Consider the following 26,794-nt stretch of genomic DNA (forward strand, 5'->3'; position numbering starts at 1 on the left):
TAATAACAACATTGTAATTATGTATTAACGTTGTTCTTTTCATAATGACGAGATAATCGATTCGTTATAAATCATCTCATATCTCGTTAGGCTATATAAAAAGATACAAATCTATTATTATGATCGTTTTCGGTAGTGCATGGCTGCACTAGTGCGTTAAAGTTAAAGTGACAAATATTTGCACAATAAACATGATAATGTAGCAATGTTTCATAAAAACGCGTTGCGAGCCATTATTCATCTCTTCTGGTAGCCTACTGTGGATTTACGTAATCCCCGGATGAAACTGTCATGGCTGCCAGCACTCGCTGAGCTGTCAAACTCCCTACAAAAGAAAGGTAAAAACCAATCGTAGTATTTGAATAAACCGAATTATGTTTCTTGTTGCGTAACTGCATAGCATGTCGCTCCCAAGTAATAAGTCACATTTTGACTACGATGCAACGATGACAAAAAGTTTTTGTGAAGTATTTTCAGTAGTGTTGTTTCTCACAGCATGATCTCTTTCATAGAGACAATCACTAAAGTTATTGTAAATAATCGTTTTAGCGGTGAAATAAAGTTGAGTGAATGTCGAAGAAAACATGACAAGCTTCGACACAATTAATGCGGGTTGTAACACGTTAATGACGCTAGGCTACTCGACGACTTTTGAGCTTTGTGACATGACCTAGCCACAATCCCCTTGCAAAGGCGTTCTCCAGAGAGCAATTTTGCAAGGTAATATTTATCCTATGGACCCAATTAAAGTTAATGTTAATCGGTAGCGTTTAGGGAACATGGTTTAAGTCCTCTTTGGGTATACTGATTACATGTCTTCTTGGAAAAGACTAAGAGAGATGTGTACATGAACATACAAGGTTTGAACAACAGGTGAAACTCTGACACATTGCAAATATGCATGGGACTTTTCAAAAGTGCATTTATTATGGCTGAGCAAATCATTGAAGTCATCCAGATGCATTCATGTACAACATATCTTGGAAATTAAAAACGTCAAAATGGCATATATCATGCAGGTTAGTCAGATTTTTTGACTGCATGAAAGCAGTCTGAATTGATTGTGATATGGAAAATGAGATAATTCTGAGCATATCTTGATCAGAATAAGATCTTGATCTTATTTTTGATCAGATTAGGAATTTATTGTGTTGTATTGTGATGTGTATGCTCAGGGCAGAATAATGGATGAACAGCACCACAAAAATGTCATTCAGGACATCAGTTTAACCACATTTATTGCATGAAAATGGTAATACATTTAAGCTTGGTGTAAATGGATGGCGTATATCTCTGTAAACCTCCCTGTAGGTAGGCTACGAACAGAGCACCTCAGTGGGTGAAGGCTGGGGGTGGTGGGTGCAAAGACCTCACAGAACTTACCCTCATAGCCAATACAACCACGTAACAACTGTTGAATGCTAAGGAGGAGCATAAACTTGGCTGCTTTTAAGGCTCTGTCCCTTAAACATGTGATCGTGTTTTTGCGTACTTGTGAACCAGCTGTCCTGTAACCTGACAGACAGCTGTGCTGTTTGACTTAGAGTGGCCTGCCTGAACTAATGCTATGCTCCGTGAATTTATCGTTAATTGATTGTTTTATTTATGACAACAAATAAGTTGTCATCGATGGTAGGTAATTTTTAAGAAATCTATAACTTATAGAAAATAAATCTAATTAAGCAGCAAGAGCCAAATCAGACATTCTTCACAACCAATCCTTAGATCATAGACGACGAACAGTTGGGGAAAATGTTTTCTATATTACTTTGTTTGTATCTGAAGTTCCCTGTTTTCCCATGCACTGCAATGCTCTCACTATACTTCAACCTGAAGTCTGCAGCACGCAGATATTATTTACGTTGGTAATCAATTGTCTTTTTTCTTCTTATACTGTTACATAGGCCTGAATTGACATGGATCCTGCCAACAGTGAATTGAGTGTCTCTACTGGAAGTGATATGAAGGCTGTCGTTGAGGAGGACAGAAACTGGCGCAATCGACTTCGTCTCAGGAAGGCTGCTGTTCAGCCCCCAACTATGCTAAGAGAAGATAAGCATGGGCCAAGGAAGATAACAGAGAATGAAGAGAAACACACAGAGCAGACTTGTTCAATGAATGCCCCCCTTACAGCACAACAAAGTCAATATGAGACAAATATCTCTGGAAATAACCTCATGTTTAGATGCTCTGAATGCAAGGACAACACAGAATTCAGTCCCAATGACTTACTGAGACACTTCAAGAAGACTCATAGAGGAAGCACACCATTCTTTCCTTGTGAGATGTGCAGTTTTATTACACATGAATTTTCCTGCCTTCAGGTCCATTTATTAGATCACAGGAACACTTTTGTTAGCTGCAACATATGTAATGACAATGTCCAACGCACTCTCTCTGAGCTCACCACACATTTAAACATGAACCACAGCATGAATGGCCACTACTCTTGCGAGAAGTGCAAGTTTTCCACAAGAGGTGTGGAAGCATTTTTGGAGCACATGTATCTTCATAACATAGCCAGGCATAAAAGTGGCAGGGGTAATCTTCCAAGTCTTACTGATATGGATTTGCAGAGGTACCTCATGGCTAAGGCACCATTTCCCTTTAGTTGTCAGTACTGTGACTATGAAGCACCTCAAAAAGTTAACATCACAAAGCACATGGCCACCGTCCACGGTAAAGAGAAATGCCAGAGGATGAAGGAGGTTGGTCCTAAAACTGACGCATCTCCAAGACCAAAGCACACATTGACAAGGACTACCAGGTCTACCGTGAGGGAAATGCACTGGATGTCTCAAGGCTGTCTCTCTCTTCCGGGGAGAGAATTCCTGGATAAATACTGCAGCCTGTCAAATCCAGAGAGAGCCCTGCAAGAGACTCAGCAATTTTTAGAGAAGTCTGTGGCTGCGGAAACTGATGGTCAGAAATGGTCCCAAGCTCTAAAGACTGTACTGTCAAATGTTCCCCAAGACATCACTCCTTTTTCAAAGTCAGAGAATGATGTAGTCTCCAGCTCTGGATTCCAAAACTCTGGCAACAATCTCACAGTCCTCACGGTCAAAAACAACATCTCAGTACCTCAGAATGGTACATCTGAGGCCATAGGGTTCAAAATGGTGGAAGGAAAAAGACATATAGTACTCAAGGTTACACCATCAGCAAAGCAGGAAACCATTGCTTCTGGAACATGTTCTGTGGACTCGCATTGCACATTTAATGCAAAAGGATGCCAGTCAAATTCAAATATCCGTCAAATAACTCCACCAACCAGTTTTCAAGGACCTTTTTTGACACAAAATGATGTTGACACAACCCAAATTGAGTCAGCACAATACAATCAGTCTCAAGAAAATAGAGACAACCAGGAATTGAGAGTTGATCAAGAGCAGGGAGACAACCAGAGAAATGACAAACAACCCCAAAATGTGAATCATTGTGAAGCTGAGGCAGTGGGTGTTAAAGAGCCAAAGTTGCCAAAGAAGAAAAGTGAAGAGGAGCAAAAATCTTCTTCAAAAGCACTGCCCTCTTTTGCAGGGAGAAAAAAAGGGTTTGTTCTTGAGACTGTGGATGAATCATCACCAGGATTAAAGCTCCTCCTGAAAAATAATCCTGTTCAGGAAATGCAGTGGATGTCACAAGGACCTCTCCCTCTGTTAGGAAGTGGTTTGTTAGATGATTTTCACAGACTTGCACATCCCCAGAAGACTTTGGAAGAGACACAGCAATTTTTTAAAAGGGCACTTTCAGCTGAAAATTGCAACAATAAATTGACCAAAGCTCCCAAGACAAACCAAAAAGATACATTCAAATCCATAATTCCGTTGTCAACATCAGAGGAAGGCCTTGTTCCAAACCCTGAACATGTGGGTCCCAGCAGCAATGACCTCAGTGTCCTCATGGTCAAAAACAAGACTTTAGTTCCTCCCAATTGCACTACAAAGGCTGTTGGGACCAAAATGGTGGATGGCATAAAACATTTAGTTATCAAGGTTACACCATTAACAAAGCAAGATCTTAAAAGAGAGGCATCATTGCATTTCATTGAGAAAGTACGCAACACCTCATCTGAAACTTGCACCACGGATCTGAGCCACCTGTCAAATTCTGAAATCCCACCTAGAATCCCAACACATGTGCTGCTCAAAAACACTAATTTAAGCGCTGAAAACACAAGAGGAACACTCAAAGCCATGGATGAACATGTCCCAGATGATAGAAATTGCTCAGACATAGGTGAAGATGTACTTCAAGTGTATGAGGGAGCCCGGTCTCACCTGGAAGGGGCTAGAACTACAGAAGCTCAGGTTGCCATGATTCCTCCCTTCTCCATGCAATCATCAACTTCACTGCACAGTAAGAAACTTTGTTTTCTGGAAATCTAACAGTGTCTATGGGTCTTCAGTAATTGTTCACATGTTAAATCAGGTTCTAGGAACAGCTTGATTTTAGATTTATATACATCTCTGGGGAATTTCATGGACACAGCTTGAGCCCATTCCTAGACTACTGTAAATTACAATGGAATCAATGGAAAATCTCCTCTGTTGTCTAGGAGTAGGCTTAATCTGTGTCTGGGAAACTGGGCCCAAGTGTGAAACACAATCATTCAAACCATGCATTTTATCCATGTCGCTTTGTGCTTTGCTTATAGACAGGAAATGTCTGTGTCTAGTTGTATCTCAAGATACACTGTAATTACAAATATTCCCTCAGAGAATGGACTTCCAGCTTCCAGCAATTTTGGTGGAGTATTCCATTCTGTTGCAGATAGTTTTCTGCCATTTTTACTGAACTAATTGTGCTCTGTTCCTTGTTTTGAATATTGCAACAGGTATGATAAACTTGTCCGAGGAACTAGTCTACACTCAGGATGTCTCTCTTCAGGGCTTGACAATTGCATCTCCTAATACCTTACTACGGGATAATGGAGAACTGGAGGGCCATGAAAGGACTAGCTTCTCACCTACACAAAACAAACAGGCTGTCAGAGGGAAAAGGCAGAGAGAGCCATCCTCAGTGGACTCTCTTGAGTCCCAGGAGGCTTCACCAGCAGCTGTGCATCACTGGGAGCCAGCCCCTAGACATATGGAGAGGACCCTGAAGCTATTGCCGTTAAATCCCACTCAACTTATTAAGCGTCCAAAGGGCGACCAGCCTGTTGTAGTGTTGAATCACCCAGATGCAGACATTCCTGAAGTGACCAACATCATGGAAAAAGTCCACAGGTACAATGGGGAGGTCCAAATGGTAGTGTTGTCACAAACAACATTGAATGCCCTCACAGCCATGGATTGTGAAATGGTTGTGGCAAATTCCCCAGCAAACACCAACACCGCCTCTCGTCGACGTGTGTGGCCAGAGAGCTCAGTGAAAGAGAGGTTCATCTTGAAAGTAAAGCTGAAAAAGATGAGCAGAAAAAAGTATGAAGTGGTGAAGGCAATCTCTCACTGTGCTGAGCCTCCATTGAGATTCAGCTGCTGGTTTTGTGGCAGAGTCTTTGATAATCAGGAGATGTGGATTGGCCATGGCCAGCACCATTTGATGGAGTCTACTAGAGAGTGGGACAAGCTAAACTGTGAAACGCCATAAATGTCACCTACTGAATGCAAATATGGGCTCCTGTCTTTAGGCAATAGAAAGAAACTATGGTAAACAAGTCAGTTCACTGATCATAACTTTATTTTCTTACTAGAGAAATATTGTTGATTATGAGAAAAAAGTACTGTCCAAGGAAATGTAACATGATTCAAGCTCTCTTAACAAGGGGAGCTTTATACTCAGGTAATTTATGCATTTGATTTAAGATGTTTTTTTGTCTTAACCCCCCCCCCCCCCCTCCCCCCAAAACTCAGTAGTATATAATGTGTGTCACTCTCTTCCCAATAGAAATCACTGCTGTGTCTGATTTAAATATTAGTTTTACTGTAGATTGGATGGAGGTCCTAGCCGAGAGGTGTAGTGTCATAAGGAATGTCTCATAGAACACTGTAATAAGTACTCCCTGAAGCTATATAAATATGAAAATCTAAAATGAGGGGATGGCAAGTGTCCTATGTTACTTGGCAAAATTTTCAAAAGCAATTTTATTTGACGTTTTATTTATGATTTGCAGATAATATGCGATTTGTATTTTCTTGCTTCTGTGATTGGCCATTGAAAGAGCAAATGTGTTTTTGTTAAATTATTCTACCAATAGAGGCAGGATAGTCCAATTAATATATCTTATTGTGTGGTAGGTTATATTATAGGATGACTGATTCATTTAAACAATGCTGTTTTAAATGCAAATAGATGATTGCGTGTGATTTTTCCAAGAAATTATTTTTGATGTGAGAGGATAATGTTTTTTTGTTTTCTTTATTGCACTTTGAAGCAACAGTGAATATTTCACATTCTCACCTTATTAAGACTATGACAATCTTAGTATGCATGTTGTCTCTTACATCTCTACATATATTTTGATGATCCCTTTGTGTCCATTGCAGGGGAACGACTTGTTCCAGGGCCCTTGTTTCAGGGCCCTTGTTTCAGGGCCCTTGTTCCAGGGCCCTTGTTCCAGGGCCCTTGTTTCAGGGCCCTTGGTCTAAACATGAATACACATAGGCCTATAACATCTGACTTAGCAAACCGTATCTGCTTACACAACTCAGCATTGGACACTCAACCATTTATTTCTGTAGTTAAACAGGAACAAAAGGGTTTGTAGTAATTGTACAGTATATTGTAAAAGTCAGGATTAAAGGGGTACAATTTTGATGAAAAAAACAAACATTTATTTTCATTAAGTTACAATGAATCTGCATTAATCTTGATATACATGTGGTAGCATGTGTTGAGCAGATAAATAAATGCAAATTGTTACACAATGTTTAGTTTTTCTGTGGTTTTTTTGTGTATACAAGGATTTACCTTACTTAGGGTTTGTGGGTGGTTAGTTGCCACAAAAATAGCAGAAGTACTAAAGTTGTCCTCCAATGAGAGGGGACTACATACTATGCTGTAATATCACATTGTTCTCTACTACAATTCTATTGTGTTCTTGAAATGTAACACAGTTCTCTCTAAGGACCCCCTTGGAGTCAGTCTGGTATTGTACAAATGAGAATAATATTACTGAATGATGGTATTGACAAATCAGTGTCATTTTGGTCTTGCTTGGCCAGCCATAGCTGGTGCATGAGACTATAGACTAATCCAAAATGCTGAAAAATTCACACTCCCTGTACAATTAACATAGTATGAAACATCATACATCCTTCTCAGACCCTTAACACCTTATTGAACTCTGGCATAAAAATAAAAAAAACTTGTTTACTTCCTTTCTGTAGCACTGTGACTGCCGGTGGCACTTGTTCTTATCCAAGGTTTTACTTATGATGACTATGATGTATAGTTGATTCACTTTAGATAAATGTACTTATTGTAAGTCGCTTTGGATAAAAGTGTCTGCTAAATTACTAAAATGTAAATGTAAAATGTAAACATCATCATAGAGAATAGGATCAAATAGACAGTTCTTTTCAATAGGTCTTACACTGTAGACATGCTGGATATGGACATTCTGAAGCTCTGATCCTTGCTGGTCATCAGTGCTATTGAGGACTAAGGCTTCACTGCATAGCTCAGTTTGGTTGAGTCCTTTGTGTTACTCTGGCTGTCTATCAGTAACAGGCGATTCTTCTGATGGTTCTCAATGATGTGGGAAACACTGCTGAAACGCTGAGGGAATGAGAAAGTTTATCAGTTAGCTGAGCTATCAGACCACCATTATGTAGCTCCTTGGACAGTTCATATCAGGAAATTGAAAATTGAAATTGACTGATGAAGCTCAGGAAGCAAGATGAGATGTTGTCTACCTCCTCTCCCTTTTTCTCCCTTCCGAGAGCATACTGCTGTGATGCTTGGATGTAACGCACTGGAATGTTGTAGACTCTGCTGTTGTAAAAAACCACTAAAGTGAATGGCTGCTGTGTATCCTGGCCGGAGCTCTTCCTCACCAGGAATGACCCATCCTGAGACAAAGAACATACACAGTCAGATGGGAATCCCAGCATTGCATGTTTTGTATAAGCCCTATTGAGTGTATTCTAATACCGCATTCCAACATGTATACAGTACTTAAAACTATAGTATATAATGACAATCGTAAAGTGTAACTGTTCTGTATTATGAGAAAGAGAGACATGCCTTATTTGAGCGAATCAGCGCATCCTCAGCTGTCTTTCGGTCACAGGTACTTGCATACCAGGGTTTCTTTAATACATCAGCCACCTAAAACAACAAAAAACAAAACCAACAAAGTGAGTTTAGATTGTTACTTTTACCAAACTAGTGGTCTGTCCACCATGAACAAATATAAAGCCAACTATTGAACTAAAGTCAACTACTATAAATACCTCAATGTTAGAGAACTAAACAGGTGGATATGAATAAAAACTTGGCATTAAGCAAATTATGCTCACAATCTCCAAAAACTCTTGGCAATAGTGTACTTATGTGTACATCATGTATATTATAGCTGGTCATGTTAGAGCTACATCATGTCAGAAATGTAATAGTTAACTTCAAGTCTTGATCACCTCTTCAGCATCTGTGGGTCCATTTGTAGCTCCACAGTCAGCAAGTTCTGCGAATCAGAACGCAATTTACATCATGCTATATGATATACTGTACATGTGTCAACTATAATGAAACTGAAACTAAATATGAATTTAGAGATCTTAAGTTTCCACACAACAACCTTAAGCCAGTCTCTCCTATGCAAAGGTAACATCTTTTGGTTTGTATGGACACTGTAGAATCCTTTGACAAAGGACATATTGTATTTGCTGTGTTCTGTCACCATCACTATGAAGGCAGTGGTCATCTACCTGTAGCTGTCTGCCTATTTCAGTCAATATGAGACACACGTCAAAACCTGTACTTACTCTGGGAAGTAAACATCTGTAGCAGAGGAATCCTGCGGAAAAGATCAGAATATCATTTTGCAATCTGGATAAATATACAGTTCTATGGTCAAAAACTCAACCACTTAATTCCAAAGGCATTGAAATGCCTGTAGGGTGAAAATACAGTGGCAATTTATAAGTTTTGTTACATCTTACTTGGCTCGTTTGAATTCAGAAGGCTGGGCTGTAGCAACAGGCTTCTGACTGCTGTGGCTCATGGACAGTGTTTGTCCTGTGGAAAAGCAGTCATGTTATAAATACATGTGACAGTAGGATATAAAACTATAGCAATGTGCATGACCACAGAATAACTCTCTGGATTTTACATCCCTAAATGCAGACATGTCCTTGTTTCAATGTGTGTGATATATAATGCATTTAGGAAAGGTCATGAGATATAATCGTTACACAATGAATGAATCGTGTCCTGAATAAATAGGGCCTACACACATTTAATTACCTTTGTGTTCTCTGGGTGTAATATCTGGTGCCTGTAATAAGATCGAATTATAAGCAACTTATATCATCATACGTATCAAATAATTTTGTTGTTGATGTTTTAGAGGTTTCATACCAGTCTAAAAAGTGGTTTCACTGGCTTCCTAAAACAGAGGAGATCATGTGATAATCAGATCTTACTGGCACTTTTCTCATTAAACTCATTCTTACTGTAAAGCGCATTGTACTGCATCTGTGTATGAATTGTGCTTTGTAAATCAAGTTTAATTTGATTTCATTTAGTGGGATGAGTGGCCAGTGATGAACTGACAACAAATGAGAAGGTGACACATACGTCTCTCTAGGCAGTGGTTTGGGAACCGCAGGTACAGGTTGTTCCACACTTCTACCTAGGAGGATAGAAACAACAGCTGTGCTCACACAGACTTGAAGGGTCAGGGAAAAGTGATCTGTTACGTCCCCACATTTGTGTGCGTGTGGTGTCGTTTGTCTGTTTGTTTCTCCCTCTGTCTCTCTCACAGGTACTGGTTCGTCCCCCTGTCAATCATCGTTTCGTCCATCAATCCCCTTGTTGTCCTTCGGCCAATGGGTTCATCTGGCGGTTCATCCATCGTCCAATTAGACCGTCGTCCGTCTACAATTAAACCTTCCGCGCACTCTTCGGGAGTCGGTTAGCGGTTTCTCTGTCATTTGTTGCATTATAGTGTTGGTATCCTACTGTTTTTGTAAAGTGTCTGTCCTACCATTGTGTTTGCTGCCACATCTGTAGTTAGCCCCAGGGGAAGGCGAGTTAGGCAGGTAAGATGCCCATGTGCTTATACCTCCATCACACAGGTTTGGTTTTGTTATATACATTAGATTAGTTTCCCCAGGCGGGCACCACCTCATGTATTTTGGGTTTAGGTTAGGCGGGCAAGATTTAGTTAGTCAGATAGCAGACATTTCGTAGTTAGAACAGATAGGATTAGAATATTAGCTTGGGTGTTATTTTTGTTTTCATTTATTTGGCGCTGTTTGGCGTCCTCCCCTTAGTTCCCTCTCTATGTTCCCCCTGTGTTGTCTGGTTGTTTGTTGTATGTAATATTGAATAAATATGGCTTGTTGCCATTTCACTCAGTCGTGTAGCATATACAGACACTGTATGTTACGTCCCCCCCGCCCCCCCCTTTTTTTTTTTATATCCCTAGACGTAGTATCTGGGGGGGTTCGTAACATGATCATAGGTCAACTTAAGAGTTTGGTGCCACAGCAGAATTATACTTTGAGACATGGCTGATCCAGAACATTTTCCCAGGCACCTGTCTTGTCTGCTGCTTTTGTGCCTGTTTTGTCTGCACCTGTCTTGTCAATAAAAATGCCTTTTTGCCCTGCCACTTACAAAGTGCCCTCCTGGTTGGTGTTTAGCTAGTCATTATCTGATAGTGGCAATGTATATGAATACATACTTTCATCTGGATCACAAACTTCATATTCATCATCCTCTGTGGGTTCCTGGACCTGAGTAATAAAAAAAACATAAACAGTACACCTGTATTAATCACCTGTATTAATCACCTGTATTATTCACCTGTATTAATCACCTGTATTATTCACTTGTATTAATCGCCTGTATTAATCACCCATATTAATCCAATTTGTTGAGTATATCCTTTGCTTTACTAAAAAGTATATAATGGTCAAGTACAAGTATGGAGGTACTAGGCAGCACTTACTGGGGTGGGAGGTAGTTTCTTCATGTGCATTCTAGAGAGGAAAAAGATTAATGTTATTCATGCCTGTGCATCAAAAATAAATAAATCAAGTAAACAAAGAACCCCAAACAACCACAAACAGGTACCCAAAAGTACAACACAAAACCATACAACACAAAGCTGTGTGTGTGCATGCGTGCATGCGTGCGTGCGTGCGTGCGTGCGTGCGTATTTAATTATCTTAGGTTAGGGGGGCACAATGAACATGATGATGATTTGATGATGATTTTTTTGGGAAAATTATTACAGTGTTTTGCAACTATTCAAGATGCCCAGTCAACATTAATTCAGTTTAAATTCAGTCAGTTCAGAAAGTAGATTGAAATTGCAATTCAATATGTTAGAATAGAGCATCCATTCTCATTATTGTTCAATAGATTGACTATAGGAAGCTTTCCATGTCAAAACCTTTTCACATTATATTGAAATCTCACTTTCTGAATTGACTGAACGCACCACACACATTTGGTAACATGTTTCTGCCAAGATCTATTTCTTTCATACTTTGTATTTCATCATCTCTGCTATCGTGACAACATTGGGTTGTGTTGGGTACTTTGGGGTACTTTTGGGTACCTGTTTGTGGTTGTTTGGGGTTGTTTTGGATCCTTTGGGTACCTGTTTGTGGTTGCTTGTGGTTGTCTGAAATTCACAGACACCACCTCCCATCAGCACTTTTCGATGGGTTCACCGCCAGACCATGCTTGTAGTTGCAAGTGACCGTGTTTGATTGCATACATAACCAGTAAGTACGTGGATTTATTGACAGTTCCCGCAACTCTTGTATTGTGTATGGATATGCTAACCTGTACCTTTGCTGCTTGTACGTTCTTAATCATAGTTTGTATTGCTCCTTAGTATGGTAAACAGGCAATAATGCCTTAGTCCCATTTTTTGTTTGGTCAACTTTATTTTTTGATATGCAAGATGGCCGACACCATGTGCTTTTCAGAAGAAGTTGACCAAACAATGAAAACCAGGATTAAGACATTGCCAGTTAACCATAGAAAATAGATTATATATATGGTGATGAAATGTAACTCAGCAGCCAATGAAAAGCATGATTGTTCCCACAGTTTTTAAACACTTTTCTAACTAGTAAGCCTTTTCAATGAGTAGGTACTCTCGATGAGAAGCATATCAAAACAATCTAGTAGAGGGGACTCCCGATGAGGAGTATATAAAAACACCCTAGTAGAGGGGACCCCTGATGAGGAGTGTATCAAAAACTCTAGTAGAACAGGGACTCTTGATGAGGAGTGTATCAACATATCATTAAAAGTGTTTAAAACTTAAACACCTCTAGATTCAAGTTTTGAATCTCTCAGAAGTGCTTCACAATTCTGGTGTAACAACACATCATGCCATGTTTCAAAGCATCTGAGTGTTTTATACATCCTTTCACCATGTCTCAAAATCTTAAAAATAATGTATTTCATTACTTTATGTATGGTCTGCACCAGAGAAAGAATGCTTTAAATTGGTGGCAGCTCAGTCGCATCCAGTTATTTGGGTTTCACAAACAGTGTAGATTAAACAGTTTATCATGTATACAATCATTGTCTCCTGGCCTTTGAATAATAGGCCTACACATTAGCTGACTTTCCACAGCAGGGCTTATGCCATATGTGTCAAGGCCAATTGCTTTTCCACAGCCACTCCCGGGCTTCAACAGGGATTACTCTAGGTGTATTTGGTGCTTAAAACTCAGGCTTTTTGCCTCCTCTACGCCCATGGTCCTTATGAGGCCAAATGGGGCTAGGGCGTGGTTTAGAATGAGGGCAGGATATTTTTATCGTCCAAGTGCTTTAGTTGGCTAGCGAACTTGGTGGATGGCAAGCATAAGTCAAGTTAGCTCACTATAACTACACAATGGAATGGATTTAAATAGTGTTTTTTACAAAAACAATTGCCATAAAGTTACCAGAACATGTTGGGAAACCATAGAATTGTATGTGTTGCTATTGTCTCCATAGTTCGCCACCTTACGAACTGCAGAATGTAAAACAAAATACAGATCATATGGGACAGGGACAGAAAGCTCAACTGTGGAAATTCAAACAAGTTTGTTCACAGGCTTGACGCACCGGGCTTTGAGCACTAGCTGGCCTCTAATAAGCATTAGCACACACCGGCACCGCTGTCGATAAATGGCTATTGTAGTGTTAGTGCCCGGGGTTAGCTCTAGGGGGCAAACTCTGTGCAGGAGCACTGAGAACTGGAGAAGGTGTGTTGAAACAGATACGTATGAAATCATTAGCTGTCTACAACATCATTTGAAGCAATGAATGAACATCAAACCATTTACCTCAGGAGGAATGAGTACATGAGACTGACCTGTTTGCTTGGGGAGAGTTTTCCTTTGGATAAGAGAGGAAAGGGGACATATCAATATAAATTGGACAGTTATTACATAGTTATAAAAGAGTATTGACTATAATGAAGCCATTGGCGATCAATCCTACAGTACCTCCGTCATGTCAGGAACTTCATACACATCTGAAATTAAACAAAAATGTCAAAGATTTATGTCAAAAATCAAGAGGGATTCTGATTTCCTGTTAACTTTCAAAGACCATTATTTACTAGAAATCCCACAGTCTGTAGGTGGATCCACATCCAAATGTTTTCCATTTGGTGTTTCCAAATATGGACAGTGAAACTGCCAGCCTACTGTACCTAGTTCTTAATTTGTGGGACAGTGGGACAGTGATTGTCATAACAGTTTGTACTGAGAGAAGGCTAGCTAATGTTTCAGATCAACCACCCATCCAAAAATTCCCTATACTTCCAATCTGAGGTGCAGTTACATACCAGGGCTATGTGAGCGCTCTGGCACAGTTACATACCAGGGCTATGTGGGCGCTCTGGCACAGTTACATACCAGGGCTATGTGGGCGCTCTGGCACAGTTACATACCAGGGCTATGTGGGCGCTCTGGCACAGTTACATACCAGGGCTATGTGGGCGCTCTGGCACAGTTACATACCAGGGCTATGTGGGCGCTCTGGCACAGTTACATACCAGGGCTATGTGGGCGCTCTGGCACAGTTACATACCAGGGCTATGTGGGCGCTCTGGCACAGTTTTGGACATCAAAGTTCTGCTCACTCCTCTAGCTCTTCCATGCATCAGAGGATCTGAAGGGAGGAACATCATTGATGTCACATCATACCAACATTATTCATCACTATGAGTCATTGAGCAGTCCAAGTGAGGTTTGTGAGACAATGATATTGCTGTTTTTAACTATTATTCCTGTAAAGTGCATTGTATGACATCTGTGTAAAAATGTGCTATATATAAATAATGTTTGATTTCATTTCATTGAGCACACATGACCATGAATGTGCAATGGCAATGGATTCATGACACCTCATGTTCAAGAGAAATATATTGGAGGCACATACAGAACTGTACATATTCTTCTTGTGTAGAACTGTATGTATCTTTAGCATAGCTTACTAGGGGGACCTTTCTCTGTGGGGTCTATATAGTTGTCATCATCAATGTCACTCTCTGGGTTGATGTAATCATCCTAAGGACAGCAGATCATACAATGTGTCATGAAATGTACAAGGCTTGAGTACCAATCAAACAATATTATATGTATATGACAGATAACATTTACTGGCAACAGAAATAACCGCTCTTCTTTTACTTTACTACTTGAACGCTTTTCAAAAAGCTGTGAAATTACTTCATCGTTGGCTGTCTTGGCCATCTGGTTGGGTAACGGCATCAGTGGTTTTGGTTTGGTCTTCAGGGGGCGGAGGGGTTTCCTGGGTGGATTGTTTGGCCTGCGAGGGCAGCTATCTGGAAAAGAGAAGCAAAAGCAAAAACAGGACCTCAGAATTTGCATACAGGAACACTCCCTCACTGTGGAATCATCTTATCTGCCCCATTTCCTTCACACCTGGATGACATATAATTATATATTATATGTATATATATATATAAGGCATAATAGATTCTGTAGTTTTGAGTGTGTGGTAGTGAGTGTGTGGTAGTGAGTGTGTGGTAGTGAGTGAGAGATTTTGTTACCAATGTAATCCCCTCTGGGGAAGGAGACAGAGGGAGTGGTGGTAAAGACTCTGTGACTGGGGGGAGGCTCGTAGCTGTCATCCTGGTCCTCATGGGGGTCCTCATAAGTGTCACTCTCCTGCAACATCATTCAGACACTACTCACATATTTGTGCTCTGGCTTTGTGTGATATGAACACTGTAAATAGGTAGCCTCACTTGCAAGTCGCATGGCTGGTAACAACCTACTATATATAAATGGTAACAACACAGAAATGGCTGGCAATGTTGAGTGGATACAATAATGAAACATCTTCTGGCCTGTGGCCCTTTTATACAGCTGTGCACTACTATAAAAACACTGACAGCTGAAAATAACTTTTAGAAATGTAATATTGTATGGAGCAGCGCATGTTCTCTATATTTCAAAATCAATAAATCATGAGGAACAGATTGAACTTACAAACTCTGTTTCTGACCACTGATCACCATCCACAACATCACCTGTAAATATGAAATATTAAATAAGGCCTTTTTCATAGAACCAATCTTCTTACAATGATAGCTACAGTACAGAAGAATCCTGGGGTCAGTTTCCTAAAAGGCCAACTCTCTGGCTGACAGGCTCTGTAAGAGTGATTGATAATTTAATGTGATACAAGGACCAATATGCACAACTTGTGTTTTTTTTTAATCCACATTAGCTGTTACAATGGTACAATGGTAACTTCAAATATAAACTTTCACAGTATTCTCCAATGGCTGTATAAAACTGATTACGCAAATCTATTAATTCATACATCTCACTGGGACCAAAGCAGAGAGCTCTTACCTTGATAGTCTCTCACAGGCACTTTTGGAGCTGGTTTGCCTTTGAGTCTACAGCACAGAGAGAAATGTCTATTCTATATGATGTTTGAAAACATAATATAATTTATTTTTTATATAAAAAGTTGTGTTGAATATTTCAGATTAATAGACCCATCTTTTGTCTATCAAGTGTCATGCTGTTAGTCAGTTCCCCATGAAGTGACTCAAAACATTATTGAGTATTGTGTTTTGAAACCATAAAAAATGGTGTACTTAAGCTAAGATCTGGTGTTTGAATGGTATTTGAATGTAAACCCAGTACAAGTGTTATGATACACTGAATGTGATTGAACACACCATTATACTGCAACGAAACATCCAAAGTGGTTCTTAAATATGAATGTTAGTGTAGAGAGAGTGCTAGGAAAATACATTTTGTTTTTTCGGTGCACTGAAAAGCAACATCCAAACACTAAACACGATTTGTATGGTATGGTTTTGGTAGGCTGTGTCATCCATGTAATCAAATACCATAAGTTCATATAGCTGACCTCATAACTAATAATTCTTCAAGCACAATGTGTATAGTTTCTACATACATAACAGGTAAGATTTATATATAATAATCATGTTGTTTTGAATACTTGCCATACAACTTTGACTTCTTACCCCTTCATTAACTTTACTTTCCTAGTTAAACATATTGTTTCTACATACTGTAAAGACAGATAGATAATATCATCATACTTACTGCAGTACTTATTACATAACTCTTTTTGTTACTCTCTACATAACAACTACTTACTGCATAATTACAAACCTGCAATCTTAAGGGTTACCGAAGTATGGACACTCCCTCTCCTCTCTCAGTCTGAGAGAGAGGAGTGAGAGGCCAAGTAGTCCTCAACATTCTTGTTGTTCAAGGCTGTTATGCTGCTAGTATTTAAGTTTGTATTTAAGTGTTAAGTTTGCTTGCATACATAACCAGTAGTACTTGGATTCAGTGATAGTTCCTGTATAAATCTTGTATTGTGTATTGTGAGACAATCACAAGCAAAAAAATAAAAATAAATAACAAACAGAAAAACACACTTCTTAAAGGGAAGGGTCCTTAATTAGTGATTGGCAACACCTGGGAGTCCATAGTCTCTGGAGGTGATAGACGGAACCTATACACACACACATGATCACTGCAACTATGCACGGTAGTAAAACCTCAAAAGCTAAGTTGATCCTTGGGTACACTCCATTCTGCCAATGCCAGAGGTGTGTCCATACTTTTAAATGTTTTCTTATGAGGAGTACTGTATATCAAAACACCCTAGTAGAAGGGACTCCTGGTGAGGACTCCATCCACATATCATTAAAAGTGTTTGGAAACCTCAGAGGGAGTGTCTTAGAGCTCCAAAAAAAGAGGTGTTCCAATTCTGCACACAAAGTGATTTGAAACACCATGGTATAGGTGTTCAAACACCTCTAGATTAGAGTTTTAAATCTCTTAGAGGTGCTTCACAACTCTTGCTTTATTAGTGTAACAACAAACCATGTCATGTTTCAAAGCATCTTGTGATGAGTGTTTCATTCTGTACATCCTAAAACATGTCTCAAAACCTTAAAAAAAAAAAGACAAAAAAAAGGGTTTTAGTACTTTATGTCTGGTCTGCAAACACCAGCGAAAGAAAGGTGTTTCCTCAAATTGGTGGCACCTCAGTTGCCACAGTTTAGGGGATTTTAGCAACAATTTTGATTTTAGCAAAACTGTGTTGATTGTAGGACTAGTTGATGGTTAGAGTTATTTTGGGCCATACAATATTCTGAATAAAAGAGGAACTTTTCACTTTGCACACATCTGTTCTGCTTCCCATCCTCTGAGACTTGGTTGGACTCACTCACCCTCCTATTCCATTTCAGATACTGTATGTCCTACCCTCCAGACACTGTATAATGTACATCATAACCAACAAATACTTAACCAAAACTCTCTTTGTTAATGCTATGTCCACATTCCAGCCAGGGGTTCATAGTGTTGAGTAATGCTTTCATTTATACATTGTGTCCTTTGGTTGACTGACCTCCTTAGCCTGTCCAGAATACTGCCATCATTCTTCTTGATATCCTGGACCATCTTCTGAAGCTGTCTGGAAAATACATTTTTAGGTTATTATAATTATTTTAGGTTAGGTTATTATTATTCTGGGATGCCCACTGAAACTTATTGTGTGCTCATAAATGTAATATGTCATGAGTTAATACTGTTCGGCTCACACTTACTGAATATTAATACCAGTTACACACACACACACACACACACACACACACAACCCCCCCCCCCCCCCACCCCCACACACACACACATACATATACAATTACAAGAGCGACTGAAATAGCAAGGGAGACAGAGTTGAGACATATAATTAGGCAACTGCAACATCCTCATTAGTTTCAATACACTCCCTGTCCTTTCGTCTCACTAGCACTTTACATTTGGGTTCATATACAAAAGCCATCATAAAAACAATGAGCTCATATTGTCCACTGCACTTTATCTGCCATAAATGGTTGGAAGTCTTTACAACACTTAGGAAGTTAGGATATTGATTTACAAATAGATATAGATAGATACTTAATAATTATTTGAGCTCTTCAAAACAATGTCAGAACAATAGCTGTTCACTTCGCTCCCTATGACATCTATTAAAATAGCTTATTACTGAGGAATAACGCATTTATAGTATAGAACCATATGTTTATATTTATCTAGATACACATGCCTTGAGGACCGTCGACATCTCAACATGATGGAAAAACACATCGAAAATATCGAAAATAATATATCTTACCGAAGTTTCTCACTTGCAGGAGCTGCTAACTTGTTTAACGTATCCATATTTTAAGGAATTTCGACAAGCCACCTGAAATGTTTCTGATTACTATTTGCTTTTATTTGAACTGTCTGCGAGCAACCCGTCACCGTCAGTCACTAAGTCATAATAGCGGAGGGAAATGAATAACAACCAGCCCTGGGTGAATAATCACTTCTCTTTTCCACGCCTCGCAGTTGACCAGACTGTATGTGCAATAAGTTTCAGGCAGCCAGGTGCAACATGTTGCTTTATTTTGGAGGTGGAATACTGGAAATGTCCCTAAAGTCTCTGTTCTCGACGATCAACCCACTCCTCAACCCACTTTTTAATCTTAATTTCACCATCTAATTCCATTCCATAGACCAGGGATGGGCAACTGGCGGCCCGCGGACCAATTTCGCAAAGAAAGAAAGAGAAGAAAATACGTTTTAAAAATATATATATATTTGTATAGAGCAGCTTTAACTCACAGATTTCAAGTTCTACAATAGTGCTGCTACCGGGCCGCAGTGCTACCATCCAGTGTTAGCAACCACATTGAGCGCCTGCTCAAAACCGTCTGACCAAAATGGAATAGTTTAATGTGGCCTGTTCTACAGGGCGTCATTTGGGTATGGCAGGGTATGGCAGTTGCTCATGATCTGCTTCACAAAAAAGGTTCCAAATCACGAAAAACAAAGATAAGAAATCTCACTCCTAACATCTCTTTATTCATTTAGTAATTCTTCATTTAGAAATAGCCACCTGTATATGTCGTCAAATATGGTCGTCTGTCACACTTGTCCATATCCACCTTCAAATTCCATGCTGTTTCTGTCACCTCCCCTGTCAAACTTCACATTGTTGTTATCTATCGTCCCCCAGGTCAGCTTGGCGACTTCTTAGAAGAGATGGATGTCCTTCCCAGCTTCTTCCCTGAGGATGGCACACTGCTCTCACTACTGGGAGACTTCAACATCAAGTCACTCGTCTGGAGTACTTGACCTTCTCTCCTCCTTTGGCCTTACCCTGTCCCACTCTCCTCCCACTCATAAGGTGGGCAATCCTTTGACCTTACCCTCCTCCTCCCTCCTGTCCACTCTTTCCTCATCCTTCGACTCTCTCGGTCCACTGACCTCAAGGCCAGCACAATCCTTGGCTGTCTGAAACCCTGCAAGCTTGTAGAATAGGGCTCTGGGCAGCTGAGAGGAAATGGAATAAAACCGGCCTCCCTGATGACCTAAAACCTTATCTCTCTCTCCTCCTCAACTACACCTCCTCCATCAGCTGTTAAAGCTTCTTACTACCATTCCAAAATTTAATCCTCTGCCTTTGACCCAAGGAAACTGTTCTCCACATTTTCCTGTTTAATCCTCTGCCTTTGACCCGTCTGCTGTCCATAACTACAGACCGGTATCCCTTCTCTCCTTCTTATCTAAAACCCTTGAAGGTGCTGTCTCTAACCAACTGTCTCACTATCCTTCAGAACTCCTTGACCCTCACCAATCCTGCTTTAAGGTTTGGCACTCTACTGAGACTGCTCTCCTTGCTGTCACAGACACCCTCCACTCTGCTCAAGCTTCCTCCCTCTCTGTTCTCATTCTTCTGGACCTGTCTACTGCATTCAACACAGTAAACCACCTGATCCTTCTCTCCACCCGCTCAGAACTGGGCATCTCTGGCTCTGCACTCTCCTGGTTTGCATCCTACCTGGCCAATCACTCTTACCAGGAGGATCACTGTCCTCTCCATGAGCCCTCACCACTGGGGTCCCCCAGCGTAAGGTCTTAACCCAGCACGAGCAGGGAATGCAGCAGGTGGCCGAGAGCCTCCATCGACTCACCATCATGGTCCGCTCCATGTTGGAGGCTCGGGAGGCCGCCGCGGTACCTGCACCGACACCACCTGCTCCAGCTCCCCAGACCCCAGCACGGGAGCCGCGCCTACCGCCGCCTGAAGGACGTCTCCCACGTCTCCCACGGAGCGCTCCAGGGTGGTGTACATCATCAGCCTGTTGACCGGCCGGGCTCTCTCTTGGGCTACGGCCGAGTGGGAGCGTCAGACGCCGGCATGCTCTGATGTCAGTCTGTTCACCCGGGAGATACGCAAGACTTTCGACACCTCCCGGGTGGCATCGGGGCATGAGGCCGGCCGTCGTCTCACGGCCTGTTGGCAGGGTGAGCGCTCCGTGGCGGACTACGCCGTGGAGTTCAGTACCCTGGCGAGGGAGGCAGGTTGGGAGGAGAGCGCGCTGGTCGTCCTCTTCGCCCAGGGTCTCTCGGAGGTGATGAAGGACAATCTCGCCTTCCGAGAGCTCCCTGAGCAATTGGACGATCTCATCGACCTCTCTATACGTGTGGACAACCATCGCCGGGAGAGATCAAGGGAGAGACGGTTGACACGCGGCGCGCCTCCCCATGTGCCTCCCTACCCAGAACCCTTCCCCCGTCCCCCTGTGGAGGTCCCTCAGGCGGAGCCCATGCAGTTGGGGGCAGCGCACCTCTCGAAGGCGGAGAGACAGTGCCGCCTGAGCGTGGGGCGCTGCCTGTACTGCGGCCGGTCAGGTCACCGCTGCACTGCCTGCCCGGAGAAATCGGGAAACGGTGGATGGAGGGTCCCGCTAGTATCTGGGGGGGTGTTGGCGGGACGGGATCCACCCTCCATTCCTGGAGATTCCCGGACCTTTCTCCGGGTTGCAGTGCAGTGGGGCTCCGACCCACAGAGGGACCTGGTCGACTCTGGAGCAGCGGGGAACCTGATGGACACAAGCCTGGCGGCTGGATGGGGAGTCCCACTCATCCAGCTAGCGGAGCCCATTCCGGTCCGGGCTCTGGACGGTCGGCCCCTGGGAGCTGGCCTGATTACACAGTGCACTATCCCCGTGCGCCTCCAGGTTGAGGGGGCTCCTTGGGAGGAGGCTCATTTTTTCATTATTGAGGCTCCTGACTGCCCCCTCGTCCTAGGTCACCCCTGGCTGGCTTCCAGCAACCCCCGGATTAACTGGGCCACCGGGCAGGTTGTTCTGGGGGTAGGTTCGACCGTCCACACATGTCCATCCAGTCCCCTTACTCCCATTCCCCGCCCACTGCCACCTGCCTCCCCTGTGCCCGACCTGACCGGTGTTCCCCCAGAGTATTGGGACCTGGCAGAGGTCTTTAGTAAGTCACGGGCCAACAGCCTGCCGCCCCACAGGTCCTACGACTGCACTATCGACCTTCTGCCAGGTTCCATGCCTCCTAGGGGTCGCTTGTTCTCCCTGTCCCGACCAGAGACATTGGCCATGAAGGAGCACATCGAGGAGGTGCTCGCCATGGGACATATCCGACCTTCCACGTCCCCGGCGGGTGCAGGGTTCTTCTTTGTGGCCAAGAAGGACGGGGGACAGCGGCCGTGCATTGATTACCGGGGCCTGAACGACGTGACAGTGAAGAATCGCTATCCACTCCCCCTGATGACATCGGCCTTCGAATCCCTGCAGCAGGCCTGGGTCTTCACCAAGCTGGACCTACGTAACGCCTACAACCTGGTGAGGGAGGGGGATGAGTGGAAGACGGCATTCAACACACCGAGGGGCTACTACGAGTATTGGGTCATGCTCTTCGGATTGGCCAACGCCCCAGCGGTCTTCCAGGCATTGTTCAATGACGTCCTTCGGGACCTCCTGGATCTGTCCGTGTTCGTCTACCTGGACGACATCCTTATTTTTTCTAAGGACCTGGCCCAACATAGGCTGCACGTTCGGCAGGTTCTGCAACGCCTTCTCTGCCACCAGCTTTATGTGAAGGCGGAGAAGTGCGTTTTTCACCAGGAGACCGTCTCCTTCCTGGGATTTATCGTTTCCAGGGGGGAGTTGCGTATGGACCCTGCCAAGGTCAAGGCAGTGTTGGACTGACCCCAGCCCTCCTCCCTGAAACAGCTACAACATTTCCTGGGTTTCGCCAATTTTTATAGGCGGTTCATCCGGGGGTTTAGTGCCCTGGCCGCTCCCTTGACCGTCTTCACCCAGTCCAGCCGCCCTCAATTCGCTTGGTCCCCCGAGGCGGAGAACGCCTTTGCCACACTCAAGCGGCGCTTCATCTCCGCCCCGGTCCTTGGGCATCCTGATCCTGCCTGGCCCTTCGTGGTGGAGGTGGATGCCTCCGACATTGCAGTGGGGGCGGTGCTCTCCCAGCGGTGCCTTAAGGACGGGAAGGTCCACCCCTGTGCCTTCTTCTCCCGTCGGCTGTTCCCAGCAGAGCACAGTAGACCAGATTTTGGGGTGTAGAAGGGGTCTACAGTACCTGGTAGATTGGGAGGGGTATGGTCCGGAAGAACGGACTTGGGTGCCCCGGCGTAGTATACTGGACCCCACCTTGATTACTGACTTCCGCCGCCTGCATCCTGGGGCACCCAAGTAACGGCTGGTGCCGTTCATCGGGGGGGGGGTACTGTCACGCCGGAGGTTGCTGTCTGGTGACTCTGGCACCCTCCTCTGGTGGCACGGGGCCAGTGCCCTCCTAATCTACCAGCATTCGTTTCACCTGTTTGTTCTGTCCCCTGTTTGTTATTTATAGCCTGTGTGTTTCCCCATGTCCTTGTCAGAGATTCTCCCTGTCTGTCCGTGAGTACCCTGTCTGCCCGTCTGTTCCGCAATTCTAGTTGTTTACCCCGTTGTCCTAGTTCGAGTTTAGTGTTTCTTTAGTTCTAGTTATTCCACTTGTTAAGTGTGTACTTTTGTTAATGGAACTGGTTTTCTCTACCTTTGTTTTCCCCTTTTCCCCCAGTGTTTGTTTGTATGCCGTTCCCCAGTTTTATGATTAAAACATCCCTTGATTTGTACTTTACGCTGTCGTCTGAGTATCTCTCTGCACTTGGGTCCACCGCACTATCACCTGCTAACACAAGTGAATCTTCAAGTGAAAACTCAGGGGAATAAAATTGCTATTTAGGCTATAAGATCGAGTATTTTAATTATCTTGTATTAATGTGATAATTATCTTGTATTAACAAGATGTTTTCACGTTAATATGAGATCATTTCAGTTATCTCACAAAAACGAATCATATGGAATAAAAATTACATTTTAAATAAATGTAACATAATCATTCAGGGATGCACTGTTCTGTTGTAAAAAAACAGAACTTTTATTTAATTTTCTTAATTGTATTGTGAGATTATTTGAAGGTCTCCACTCTCCACAATAAGAAAGTGAGTATGTTGCTGGTAGACCCTCTCCTCCCATGGACCAATGAGTATTGAAAATTAAACGTATAGAAGGATAGAGGAAGGTGCATTAACATGGCAAACTGGGAGAAAAATATTGCTTCCTGCTGAGAGCTCTCCCTCTGATCCTGCCAGCATAACAGAGGTGGATGCCTTTACTAAAATGTGTCTTTGAAAGATCTGAGAAACAAAGATTAAACAAGGGAAATTTCTGAAGAGAATGAAACTGCAAAAATGCAGCATAAAAAGTACACCCATAGAATCCAAGAACATATAGTAGTTGTTTTAAAGGATCAGGGTGTAGGTTTGTAGGAAATCTGCCACCTCTGGCCACCACAGAAATTCTAATGATATCTAATCTAATCTAATACTAATATAACACCCAAGAAATGGACTTGCAGTGTCGGACGTCAGCTGTTGTGTTTCTTTATGCATGCACGATTTGAAGAGGCAGTCACCAGAGTCAGGAAGGTGAAGAACAGTGAGTCCACTCCCCTAGAACACCCCTGGCAGTAACAACATGTTTATACTGTATGCAAACCGAGTGTCGGGTAGGACACTCCATTTTAGAAAGCGATTGTTCATAAATGAAATAGTTCTTTCAACGGATCACATTCCCTGATCACTACCGAATAAACATAGCCATTACAACCATTAGGAAGCTTTTAGAAAGCTTGGATGTTACATACTGGACCTTTAAGAGTGTTTTAGGTTCAAGTGGTACAAAAAATACAGGACCTGGTAGCGTACAGATATTGAGAATAAGACTATGCAGCTGCATGAGTTTTGTGGTCCATACAACATATCACATATCTCGTCAGTTGACTCATGTTGCTACTCATTCAGTAGACTATATCTGCTGCTGTGGTTAGTTTGGCAGGAAGCATACCATGCTACAGTAGTCACAATTTCAGCTGTGAGAGGATAAGGGGATGTTGTCATATTACATGTCCCCCACTGCTCTCTGGTTATCCAATCAGAGGCGCTCTATTTGCATTGTCTATTTATTAGCCATCAATGAAACCAAGCAAAAGAACAACTATAGAAACACTGAAGCACTGGATGGCAGTAATAGCGTCAGGCTGCACTCTGAAATGATTATGCAATTTCCTTAGTGCTCAAGTTCATGGCTACCGCACAAAAATGGGAAAAGCAGAAGTTCACTCTTCACATCTCTTCTCTCATGCAAATGCACACGCACGCACGCACGCACGCACGCACGCACGCACGCACGCACAGACATACACACATACACACATACACACACACACACACACACATACTGTAGACACACACACACACACACACACACACACATACATATTTCTTAATCAAACCTTTCATATCATATCTGTCAGGCCTGAGGTTGCTGTCTGGTGGCTCTGGTGCCATCCTCTGGCGGTCCGGTGCCAGTGCTCTCCCAATCACCAGGATTGCTATCACCTATTTGTCCTGTCCTGTGTTTGTTATATATAGCCCGTGTGTTCCCTATGTCTTTGTCGGAGATTCTCTCTGTCCGTCTGTGAGTATCCTGTCGGCCAGTCTGTATCCAGTTGTTACCCCGTTGCCCTATACCGTTATTATTATTTCTTAGTCCACTTATTAAGTGTGTACCTTTGTTGATGGAGCCTGGTTTTCTCCACCTTTATTTTACCCTTTATTCCAATATATGTTTTTTGTGCCTTGTGCCAACCCTCTCATTAAAGACATTCTTTATTTTCTACTACGTCTTCCGTCTGAGTATTCATTTGCACTTGGGTTCACCTCACCACCAATCCTAACACATATCTAAAGGATACGAAGGAGGCAGGAAGGACAGAGGAGAGCAGAGGGGAGTCTATAGGAGAAGGGAGAGAAATTAAAGAAACTCACGGTTGGTGGATGAGACTGAATTGGCTCATATCAATGTCAGACATGTTCTGTCAAAATAGAATGAACAGACAGATAAAACTATGAATACAGGTTTCACATACATCTTAGGTTTTGGCTCATTATGACTTCAGAAGCAATAGGAATGGTATCAGATCGAACATGAAAACAGATATGATATCACTGAGAATCACAAAATCATCAAATTAAATGTATCAAAGTTGAGCTATAGCACTAAAAGACCAAATCTAAGGTGGTGTTATGTGTTGCATCACTTCCCCTCTCACGCTAGATGGCAGCAGGGTACTTAGAGCCCCGTCTCTTTGCCACCTATCTGCTTTCCAACCAAAATTCTGTTATTTTACTGCCCTCAATGATATGTATACCTTGATGTTATGCAGATTATAATTAATATTATTTTGTCACTCATTTGATAACTCAATATTTTATTTTATATTCAACCTTTGAAATCATTATGATCATGTTTTTCAACATCCCTTGATAAATGTTGCTACATGTTCATGGTTCTCTTTGATGGGAAGCAGCAGCACTGATTTCCAGAGCAAAATTACACAAAAATGATTAACATAAAATATGCTCCAAATCCTGTTGAATAATGTATTCCTTTCTTCATTCATAATGTACTGCTCCAGGTCCCCCCTCACCCTCACCCTCCCCCCTCACCCTCTCCCCTCACTTCTCCCCTCACCTTCTCCCCTCACCTTCTCCCCTCACCTTCTCCCCTCACTTCTCCCCTCACTTCTCCCCTCACCTTCTCCCCTCACCCTCTCCCCTCACTTCTCCCCTCACCTTCTCCCCTCACCTTCTCCCCTCACTTCTCCCCTCACTTCTCCCCTCACTTCTCCCCTCACCTTCTCCCCTCACC

The 26,794-nt window shown here is 42.5% G+C and overlaps 2 protein-coding genes across 2 annotated transcripts; one reads left to right on the forward strand and one right to left on the reverse strand.

Moving 5' to 3' along the window:
• The first annotated feature begins 292 nt into the window (after positions 1 to 292).
• Positions 293 to 5,808, forward strand: znf518a (zinc finger protein 518A). Its single transcript, XM_083696202.1, has 3 exons — positions 293 to 338; positions 1,905 to 4,356; positions 4,835 to 5,808. The coding sequence occupies exons 2-3, from the start codon at positions 1,917 to 1,919 to the stop codon at positions 5,590 to 5,592; spliced, it is 3,198 nt and encodes a 1,065-aa protein (XP_083552328.1). The 5' UTR covers positions 293 to 338; positions 1,905 to 1,916; the 3' UTR covers positions 5,593 to 5,808.
• Positions 5,809 to 5,896: 88 nt separating this feature from the next.
• On the reverse strand, positions 5,897 to 18,932 carry blnk (B cell linker). The gene is made up of 21 exons (XM_083694486.1): positions 18,835 to 18,932; positions 18,067 to 18,132; positions 16,017 to 16,063; positions 15,648 to 15,688; positions 15,206 to 15,323; positions 14,862 to 14,977; positions 14,627 to 14,699; positions 14,221 to 14,301; positions 13,632 to 13,660; positions 13,499 to 13,521; positions 11,123 to 11,153; positions 10,856 to 10,907; positions 9,745 to 9,799; positions 9,526 to 9,553; positions 9,412 to 9,442; positions 9,108 to 9,183; positions 8,931 to 8,962; positions 8,583 to 8,629; positions 8,191 to 8,274; positions 7,860 to 8,015; positions 5,897 to 7,722 (listed from the first exon to the last, which is right to left on the reverse strand). The coding sequence occupies exons 1-21, from the start codon at positions 18,879 to 18,881 to the stop codon at positions 7,606 to 7,608; spliced, it is 1,350 nt and encodes a 449-aa protein (XP_083550612.1). The 5' UTR covers positions 18,882 to 18,932; the 3' UTR covers positions 5,897 to 7,605.
• Between the last annotated feature and the right edge of the window lie 7,862 nt (positions 18,933 to 26,794).

Source organism: Argentina silus (assembly GCF_951799395.1).
Source record: "Argentina silus genome assembly, chromosome: X".
In the NCBI taxonomy this organism is placed as follows: Eukaryota; Metazoa; Chordata; class Actinopteri; order Argentiniformes; family Argentinidae; genus Argentina; species Argentina silus.